The 10,333-nt window shown below is 46.1% G+C and overlaps 1 protein-coding gene across 1 annotated transcript in view; it reads left to right on the top strand.

Moving 5' to 3' along the window:
- MMP24 (matrix metallopeptidase 24) overlaps nucleotides 1–9,020 on the top strand; it is a 44,446-nt gene extending 35,426 nt beyond the window's left edge. The window contains exons 6-9 of the mRNA XM_014886227.2: nucleotides 2,408–2,622; nucleotides 3,936–4,074; nucleotides 4,990–5,256; nucleotides 6,493–9,020. Coding sequence (XP_014741713.2) covers nucleotides 2,408–2,622; nucleotides 3,936–4,074; nucleotides 4,990–5,256; nucleotides 6,493–6,830 — 959 coding nt within the window. The 3' untranslated portion in view covers nucleotides 6,831–9,020. The remainder of the gene's footprint in view (nucleotides 1–2,407; nucleotides 2,623–3,935; nucleotides 4,075–4,989; nucleotides 5,257–6,492) is intronic.
- The last annotated feature ends 1,313 nt before the right edge of the window (nucleotides 9,021–10,333 follow it).

Here is a 10,333-nt window from a genome sequence, read left to right on the forward strand (position 1 = left end):
GTGGCTGCCAGCTGGAACAGCAGCAGCACATGTGGAGATCCAGCTGCATTCAGGGATGGTGAGACACCCACATTGTATATATTCTGAGGAAAGAGGTGGTTTTGTGGGTCAGCTCTTGCCGTGCCCTGTGGTGCCTGTTTGCAGCTGCAGCATCCTGGATGCACTCCAGAAATGCATCTTCAAGTTAGGTCCAAAAAGGGTGTATTTAATGGACTGAAGTGTGACTAAAAGCGCAACAACTGCAGAGGATTGGGCATGTCTCCAGAAGCACCTCCTGAGCTGCCCTGTAGCACTGCTGTGGATGTGCCCAGCCTGCCTGGTCCAGCCCTGCTGCTCCAGTCACAGGCACTGTCTGGAGACTTCAGCTTCATTCCATTTGGGGAAAATCCACAGGTCTCTAGTAGTAGCAGTATTGGAAATTTTATGGTCAGCTAAAATACTGGGCACTACCCCATAAGATTGGAGGGGATGAGAAATACACAGTGTCAGTATACTATTTGTATCTGTTTCATGTAGACAGCTTTCCAAGGGTAATAATCATCAGAAACTCATCATAAAGTATTTCTGTAAGTTTTTCATTAAAGCTCTGGAATAAAGTAAATAAAAATAGTTAGTTATAACTGCATGTGGCACAAAGTATCACGTTATGAAGACCAGTTGCCTTGAAGAAATACAGTTATCCGTTTGAAAAGCTGTAGGAAAGAGGTGTAAGTCTCAAGATCTTAAAACCAAAAGCCGTTGCAACAATACACCAAAGGAACTGCTCTGTTTCGTTCATTAAGGAGAATTTTAAAAGCATTCTCATCAAGATCTTTAAATGATTAAATTTTGAGACGCTAGACATAAGAAAGAAAACACTGAATTTAAAGCTGCACAAACTCAGGCAGTCCATAAGGCAGACTTCAGCTGTGACAGGGCTTAATCAGAGCAGTTTTCTATGCATTATAGAAGATTTTGTATGCTTGAAATCTGTATCTGCCATGGAAACACTGCTCATTGCAGGACTTGCTGGTGGAGGTTTCTGGCCTGGGACTGCAGGAAGTTGGACTTTACCATTCAAGTGGTACTTTCTGAACATCATATCTATGAAACTTGCACACGAGATTCTTACTGTTACATCCTTATTAACCATTATTGAGGTGACTTTCTCTGATGACTTCTTTGTCATTAGCTGTGAGGATATTCCTAATCTGGTCACCCTTCCAGGACATGTTAAGCACTCATCCATTTTAGGAACCCTTTGAAAACGGAACATTTAAGAGTAAAACTGCAATGCGGACTCAGGCACCAAACCATTATTTCAGATTGCACAGTTCAAAATGTTTATCTGCAAAAACCCTCTTCTAGTCACACAGATGTGAGCCTCCATGGGTACCTCAATCGTTCCTGATAAATCCCTTCCCTGGCTACGGGCAAGTCCCCAGCTCGGGGTGACTCTTCCAGGCTGTGATGATGAGCCTTGCCCAGGGCCAGTGTTCACCTCCAGCTGGGGTGCAGCGCCTTGGCCCCAAACCGTGACACTGAAACAGCACCCGTGACAGCAGCCTCCATTCTGCCCACAGGTGGGGGCTTATCCTACAGGCTCAGAATGAAATTGAAACCATAATCCCTGTAAATAAACCATCTTCACATCTGAAGCCCACCAAAATCCCTTCTGATTATTGCCATATTAACTCTGAGAAGCAGAGTCACAAGAAATGTGACTCTCTGAGTGAGATTTGGCCCAGATTTGCCACTAACAGTCAATGAAAACATCCTATGGCAAAAGGCAGTTTAAGATCTCTGCTCCAGTCTAACTCACTTGTATTTTTATTTCTCTGTACATCTCCCTGCCCTTGTCAGATCCCTGAATTGGGGAAGGATTGAAAGGGAGAGGTGTGCTGGGAGGGCATCACTTGAGTGGGATAAAGTCCCTTAAGGTCATAGCTGTATGCCAGGGAAAGCACAGATTGGTCACTGATGTTTAATAAAGTACTCCCTGCAGTTCCCCTTACAATGTAACATTGGTTCTCATACCCTGACTTCTTTTTTTTTTCTGGTTTTGCTTTAGTTTCCAAGGGGTTTTGCTGCCTTTTTGTAAGGTCTACTAAACATTTCTATTCAAGTGTTACTACCTTTCATTTCAGTTGGGAACCTGACTGGCGTGGCTCCTCCTGCCTTTTAGTTCCAGCCTCCCTGGGAAGACCTACAAAAACATTCTGTCTCTTCTTCAGTTCTTATCACTTGTCAGTTTTGGAATAGTTTGCATTTGTGGATGCATCTTGTTCTGCACCCCATTTCTAGGGAATGAGCTGTGCATCAGGAGTACAAAAATCTCTGGCAGTACTGTCCATGCAGCCTGGAACCTTTTAAAGTTTACAGAAACAATCTTGTCCACTTTGCTAAATATATTCCTTTTCACTTCTAGGTCCTCCTATAGAGCCCCTGGAGCCAACCAGGCCTTTACCAACTCTTCCTGTTCGCAGAATTCACTCCACTTCGGAAAGAAAACACGAGAGACAGCCACGACCTCCCAGTCCTCCTCTGGGTGATAGGCCAGCTCTTCCTGGCTCCAAACCGAACATCTGTGATGGCAACTTTAACACTGTGGCTCTGTTTAGAGGAGAAATGTTTGTTTTCAAGGTACTAAGAATTCCCACTTACCCATGAGACTTCCCTTCATTTTATTGCTGAAAAGGTTAATAGAAGTATTTGGTAGAGAGATTTGAAATGTCTGTGAAAATAACTCTGTTTCTCTGAGGGTGATGACTGAGCAATATTGAAAAGAAGTGTGAGCAAATTGGCTCTGTAATATTTGGAAATAGTGTCTGATGGGATTTACAAAATGCCCAGGCGTTCTATGCTCCAAAATGTGAACTGGGTGCATTGGCAGAGAATTCAGATGCCACCAAGCCTCAGAGGAGCCTCCTGTAAAGCCAGGAAGCAGTACCAGTACCATGGGTAACCATAGAATCCTAGAGTGGGTTGGGTTGGGTTGGGAGGGACCTTAAAGACCACCTTGTTCCACCCCATGCCATGGACAGGGACACCTTCCACTAGACCAAACCCCATCCAAGCTGGTCCAAAAGACTTTCAGGGATGGGGCAGCCACAGCTTCTCTGGGAGCAAGCCTCATTGTCTCAGAGGTGACATGCATGGAACTGGGGCTTTGGGAACACTCAGCCTAGGGGAGTTTGAGTCAACCTTTCTTGTCAACTACAGCCCTTTGCTCAATAACCCATTCGAGTACCTTGAATATGGACATCCACGATCCCATTCCCAAAATACCAGTAGCTTTCACTCTGCCCAATGGGTGTGAAGTGTGGAAAGGGGCATATTGAAGGTTATTAAATGGACAAATCACATCAATTTCAGAAGATTCCTGAAATTGAACTAGTTGAAGGTTGGGATGGTGTCTGGGAGAAGTCTCAAAGGTTCTGTCCTGCTCATGCTCATCCCTGAGCATCCACTGCAGCTTTAACTAATGACCAAATATCTAAACGGATATTTCATAACTCCTTTGTGCCTTTAAACCTTGTGTGTTTCGCACAGTCACCAGGTGATGTTCAGGCTGTCTGGCTCTCCTGGGCTCCGAGAGCTGAGCTTCAACTGAACCAGGACAAGCGTGACACCTCAGTGACAATACATGGAGAGGTCACAATGCTTACAGCTGTGGGCTTGCTTCCCCCCTGCTCCTTTTTGCTCTCCTTCTTTCCACCCTTTTTCACAGCACCATCAATCAACATCTCCCCTTTTGGGCTGCCATCTTCCCCCCTCAGCACTTCCCACACTGGAGACAGTGCTGGGCTGGGTTGGAGCTGTCACCTGAAGCAGGACTTGTGTCTGTAATGGTTGTGAGGCCTAGGCAAGGATTAGCAGTGGTGGATGCTGGACCCAGCCAGGTCTGACCGCAAGAACAAAAGTACTCAGTCTCAAGAGGCTTCTGGTTTCCTCAGGATCGCTGGTTCTGGCGTCTGCGCAACAATCGGGTGCAGGAGGGGTATCCCATGCAGATTGAGCAGTTCTGGAAGGGCCTCCCTGCAAAGATCGACGCAGCCTATGAGCGCTCTGATGGCAAATTCGTTTTCTTCAAAGGTACAGTACAGTTCAGTAGGAGCCAACCACTCCTGCCTCACCTCAGGCTGCTTTTATGGCATGAAAATGTTGAAAACAGGTATGCTGCACCCTTGCCCTTTTCCAAGGGGGCACTCCAAGCAGCCACTGATCTTTAAAATACAGTTCAGTGTGGGCTGGCCTTGCCAGGACAATATCTGTATAGAGTTAATATCAATTAGGGGAAGTTGGCTTTCATGTGATAACATGAAACAGCTCCTATTTCCCAGGGAGTGTCAGTCCCCTGCTTGTCTCCTTGAACACCGTTTGTCAGGGCATTGAGGCCTCTCCAGGTACAGGGCACTCCCAAACCTCATTTCTGGACAGTTGTCTCCTAAAGAGACAAAATGACCAACCTCGTGCTGGGGCCCACTTTTAGCTCCTTGTATGGTGACAGTGCCTGAACAGGATCCTGTAACTTGAGAGCAGATTGTGAGCAAGGAAGGGTGGCTGGAAAGCATGGCCAGTACAAAACCACAGTACTTGGGCTTCTTGATTTATGTCTGCAGCTTCAGTACCTCAGCTTTCTAAACTGTACTAAAATTTGAGAGGCTCAGGGAGAGGCAACAGAAATTTCTGAGAAGCTTGGGCTGGTCAACACCTCAGCCTGAGCAAAAGACGGCGGACTGGATGAGACAAGTCTTAGAATCATGACTGGCATGAGAAGGTAATTGGGAAAGGGCTATTCAACAGCTCTCCCAAAGCAAGAGCTAAGGAGCAGCAGATGAAATAAGGTTCCAGTTTCTAAATGAAGTGGAGGAGCAGCTTTTTCACAGATTACAATTAAGCCTGGAAGCACTCAACATGCCGTGGTTCACTGTGGTTGGTTTAGGTTCATATCGATCCAACTCCTAACAGGCCAATCTGTTTGTTTTTTGTGTCCCCACTCACCTCTAGGAGATAAGTACTGGGTTTTTAAGGAGGTGACGGCAGAGCCAGGCTACCCTCACAGCCTGGTGGAGCTGGGGAGCTGCCTGCCCCGGGAGGGCATCGACACGGCACTGCGCTGGGAGCCTGTGGGCAAAACCTACTTCTTCAAAGGGGACAGGTACTGGAGGTACAACGAGGACAAGAGAGCAACGGACCCGGGATACCCAAAGCCCATCACCGTGTGGAGAGGAATCCCTCAGGCTCCTCAGGGGGCTTTCATCAGCAAGGAAGGCTGTATGTGTCTGCAGTCATTACAGCTGTTAGGTTGGGAAGAGCTGGTCTGTTTGGGAGCTGGGCGGTTGGATGTGGAGTGTTTTGAGTATTTTTCGATCCAGGAATCAAGTCTCAGAAGTCCTTGAGTCACCTGGGCTTTGAGCAGCAGCAGTCCGAGATCCTTCCTAAACCTCATCCCAACCCACACCCCTCCTTAGCTGCTAAACCACATTGCGACAATCCAGGTCTGTGGGAATGGAACTTTCTCTGCCACAATAGACCCTACCCAACTTTTCCTGGGCCCTGGTTCTGGGGATGCTGGAACTTACATTTCTGCCTAATTTACCTATAGTGAGCTCTGGCTCTCTGCTAAAGGCTCCAACCTGTCTGATGTAAGCAGTTAATCTTGAAGTTACGCTCTGAGTAGGGGCTTGGAGCTCCAGAGGCTCCTTTCTTTGATGTGAAGATTTCCTCCTCCTCCAGTTAGGGAAAGAGCCAACAGAAGGGGCTTGTGCCATTGAGGCTGTGTTCAAATCTGGAGCTGTGGTGTGAGAGGAGGACTAGATCAGGCTGGAGGATGGCAGTGAGATCCAGCCAAGCTGGGGAACAGTGCAGGAGACCAATACTTTCACCACAGCTCCCTTCTCCTGTGCTCTTTCTTTTTTTCTAGTAACTTGAGAGTCATTAGAAAATGGGTCATCTGGGGAGAGGGAGGTGCTTTAAACAACGTGTAACATAAAGCATCACCCTTTTATTAGCAGCAGGACAACACTGCTTCTTAACACAGGCCAAATCTTCGGGATTCTGTGGCAAAAGGTCTCATCTTACTTTGCATTTGCTCCCTCAGACTGAATGAACAGAAACCTTCTTCCAAACACTGTCACACCCAGGCACACACTGGCACCCTGCAGATGTCGTTAACCACTTGGTCATGATGAGCACATCTTTACAGATGCTTTGTAAAAAGTAACTGACTGCAGAACCCTTCCTTTAAAGTTAGTAGGATTTTCTTTTTTAATTCCCAGCTTGTTTGGCCAAGGGGAATGGTGTTCCATGGGCAATGTTGAACACACTAGCCAGGGTTATGGCTTCTCCTTTAAATCCCAGCTCCAAAACTGCACTTTCCAATGGCTTGGGAATGCTCTGGATATATGTGTTTTATTGACTTAGGTAGTGGCCATCTTCAGGTTAGCTAGGCTCCTTTAATGTCCTCCCACAAGCTCATTAACCAGAAATACTCTCTGTTTTGTCTCCTAGTTTACACCTACTTTTACAAAGGGAAGGAGTACTGGAAGTTCGATAACCAGAGGCTGAGTGTGGAGCCAGGCTACCCCAGGTCGATCCTCAAGGACTGGATGGGCTGTAACCAGAAGGATGTTGAGCGGAGCAAGGACCGGCGCCTCCCGCATGACGACGTGGACATCATGGTGACAATAAATGACATGCCCAGCACTGTCAATGCTATTGCAGTGGTCATCCCCTGCATCCTGTCTCTGTGTATCCTTGTCCTGGTATACACAATCTTCCAGTTTAAAAACAAAGAGGTGCAGCAAAATGTTGTGTACTACAAAAGACCTGTCCAGGAATGGGTATGACACAGCCTGCTGCACATTTTAACTCATTGAGCTGATAAGGACTATGGACACACACAAAAAAGAGGAAAAAAATGCATTGAAAAGCCTACCAAACAAAACTACTTCAGTGACCTACAAGTTTTGGACACCCTGGGATGGAAATAAGCAGAAAAACTGGAAAAAATACAGGCAGGCAACCTTGCGGTGTAGAGCCACTTTCCTTTGTACTGCTTTGGTCACCTGCCGATCATGGTGCCATCCACCGGCTCACTCTGCCAGCACCAGTCTTCAAGACAGGTTTCAACTGATCTGGGAAACTTCCTTCAGTTCCCTGCACCAGTGCTCCCTGTTAAACCCAGCATTCTCCAGTGTAGCTAAACCACCTCTGAACAGAACCATTTTTTTAATAGCTGTCTCATAAATTAATTAAGATCATGAAATCTATGAACAAAAACAATTTCAGTGTCATAAGCAGAAGACATTCTGATGCTGAATCATTCTAAAAAATCTTAGTTTATTAAAAAATCCAGGGATCTACCTGGATACAATTTTCCAATACCTGCTGGTCAGATGTTTTGTACATTCATAAGTAATCAATGCTGCCACTCAGCACAGTGCACAAGGAACCACCGAGCACTCCCCAAGAGGTACCGGAATGTGGAGCAGAAGCTCAAGAAGCGCCAAACCAGACACCTGGCAACATCAAGCCCTAGATTGGGACAATCTGAAGACAAAGTAATTGGGTCTAAAAAAAACCCCAATCATGTTTTTTTGTTTTGGGAGCCAATCATGAAAGAAATATTTAAATGTCATGTAAGTTGGGTTAATCTGCCGCCAGCAAGAACCCTGGAAACAATGGTTACTGAAATACCGAGAATGTGTATAGACAGACTGCACTCTTCCCGTTAAGACGCTGGGAAAAGATGAGTTGTTGTTCCGTGGCATGTGTAACTAGATTGTGGAATTTGTATGTTGGGTTTCAGGAGAATGGAAATGTTTGTTTGGAGTGAAGTCGTTCATTATATTTTGCTGAAATAATCAAGGTACAGTAAGAATTAGACCTGTTTATAAAACTAAATCCAACCCCTGTAGATGTTACAAACGTTGTATGCCTTCAGATTTTGAGGCTTTGTTTCACTTACTTCTTCACAGGCAAATATTTGGCAAGGACCATAGGAAGCATGCCACACAGTAGAATGAGTTTACCACGTATGAAAGAGCCATAAAAATCAGGTAAAGGCAAGAAAAATACCTAGCTTTCAGCTATTAACTTTCCACAGATCTCTTCCTACAACAGTAGCTTCTGCTTGTCCCTTTTATAGTTGTTAGTGGTTCAGGACATGGTGCCCTAACCACAAACTTCTGATTTTCATGTTGATGCTGATATTTTTACCATGTTCAGTAAGAGTGGAAGTCTTTTCCAATGCAGTGTAACGGTGAAGTCCAGCACTGTACAGAAGTGCCATCCATGTTAGCACAGGATTTGCTTTGCCCGCTCACCATGGGGAACAGGTGATTAACCTAAACCCTCTGCCTATAACTGAATTTTATTGAGTGCAATGGAAGTGCAATGCACAGAATGTCCACTTAGTATAGAAAAAGTAGAGCTTTGTAATGTCAGCTCTGAAAAAAACCCCCAGGGACAACAAACACGCTAAAAGTATTCCTAATTACAATGAGGAACAAAGCAGCAGAGAGATCGTTAGCATTCCGGATTGCTAATTAGTGCTCAAATATTGCTCTGGTGAAGCAGGATAGACACATAGATTCGTCTGGTGAAGCCCACTAGGACTGCATTAACGTGTGGTCTCAAACTGTATTTTGTCCTCCATAACTGATTTCCATAGCCAAGCTGTTTATTGTGTTTGAACATAAACTATTACCAACATATTACAAAGTAAGCGAGAAGCTCATAGATGCGAAACTTTGAACTGTAGTGACAAAATGTGCTAACGTCTCATGATGAGTGAAGGAGTGCGAAGGACCAAACGAAATCAGAGCTACTGATCAGACACCCCCACGCTACTCCGTGTTGCTCTGTGTACCAGAGGTGTGGTGGGATACACCACGGATGCTACAGCCACATGGCACCTCGGGCTCATCTGTACACTGCCATCTCACCGGGACTGCGACAGCCCAAACCTTTGAGCAACTTCCAACAGCCATCATTTAAAAAAAAAAAAAATTATAAAAAAACAAATTTACAGTGGAGAGCAATGTCTGAGTTTGTTTGTGTTTTCTCCCCCCTTGCCCCAATGTTAGGTTTTTGGCCTGCCTAAGGAATGCTGTTCAGGCAGCGCAGTGCCCAGGGGTACAGGAGGCTGAGCCCTGTGCCTGGGGTGGCTGCAGCAGGGCGAGCTGCTGCCCTGGGCTGCCAAAACCCAGCTTCAGCTGCTGCTCCACAGAGCCACAGAAATACCCTGGGGTCTTTTCTACCTGCCCTTTAGCTGGCTCCTGGGTAGGTGTTTAGTATGGAAGTTTCCAGGGGGTAAGGTATTCCAGGAGGTGTCCAGGGAGTGAGAACAGCCCCCCACAGCCACAGGGGGCTGCAGGGAGGGAAGCAGCTTTCCTCCAGCACAATCCCATGCATTATCACCTCTGTTTCGCTACGATCAGCCCATGGGCAGTTCTGGGATAATTTGTATCTGGGCACAAACATGGTTTCTTTGTGTAAGGGACATCTCCCACCCCTGAGCTCTTTGCTGGGATCCTGTGCTGTGCTACAGAAGCACTGGACTTGCTGCCCATCAGCCTGCCCTCTGTGGGCAGTGGCTGTGTTCCAGCTCCTGTCCAGAAATGCAGGACACATTGTTCCCACAGGGGAGTAGGGATCAGCAGTGCTAATTCAACTCTAACAAGCAAAAAGCTGTTTTAAGTGTGTTCCTGTGATCCTGCTCTGCAGCACTGCTTAGAACTGTGTTATTTAACCTTTGTCTCCAAGGTAACTCCAGATGAGGTGGTCCAAATCTAATGGGATTTGCTGATTTCTAAGAGTTTCCTGTTGTAGGAGGTGAACTCCTGCAGGACAAATTAAGCCCACTGGCAACAGTGTGCCTTTTGGGCTTCCTCCTGCAGGTGCCTCAGAAGCAGCACAGGTGACACCAGGTCGAACACTAGTCCAGGGACTCCCACACTGTTGTTAAAAGTGCTTGGATTGACACTGAAAAACCTGTTTTTATCCAAGCTGATTACTTCAGAATCACCATCCCATGGGAAAAGCTACAAGTCAGGGCAAAAGAGCAGATGAGGACTTTTAAATTATTTTGTTGCAAGTAAACTACTGTGTTTTTGGTACTGGACATACAAAGGGGTCTTATGTGTACCTAGAGCAGAAACAGCACTCAAGCAGGAGTGTGGAAATAGAGTGCAGCACATGTAGTGCCAACACAAATTGCTGTGTAGCAGGACACTGGTGCAAGACTTAAGGCAAAATAATCTCTAGCGATCAACATCCAAGAGCCACAAGAGTAAATATTGTGGGGTAATAAGGGGCTCATTTGGCATCACAAAAACAGAAAGCAGAG

Source organism: Sturnus vulgaris, chromosome 17 (assembly GCF_052056855.1).
Source record: "Sturnus vulgaris isolate bStuVul1 chromosome 17, bStuVul1.hap1, whole genome shotgun sequence".
In the NCBI taxonomy this organism is placed as follows: Eukaryota; Metazoa; Chordata; class Aves; order Passeriformes; family Sturnidae; genus Sturnus; species Sturnus vulgaris.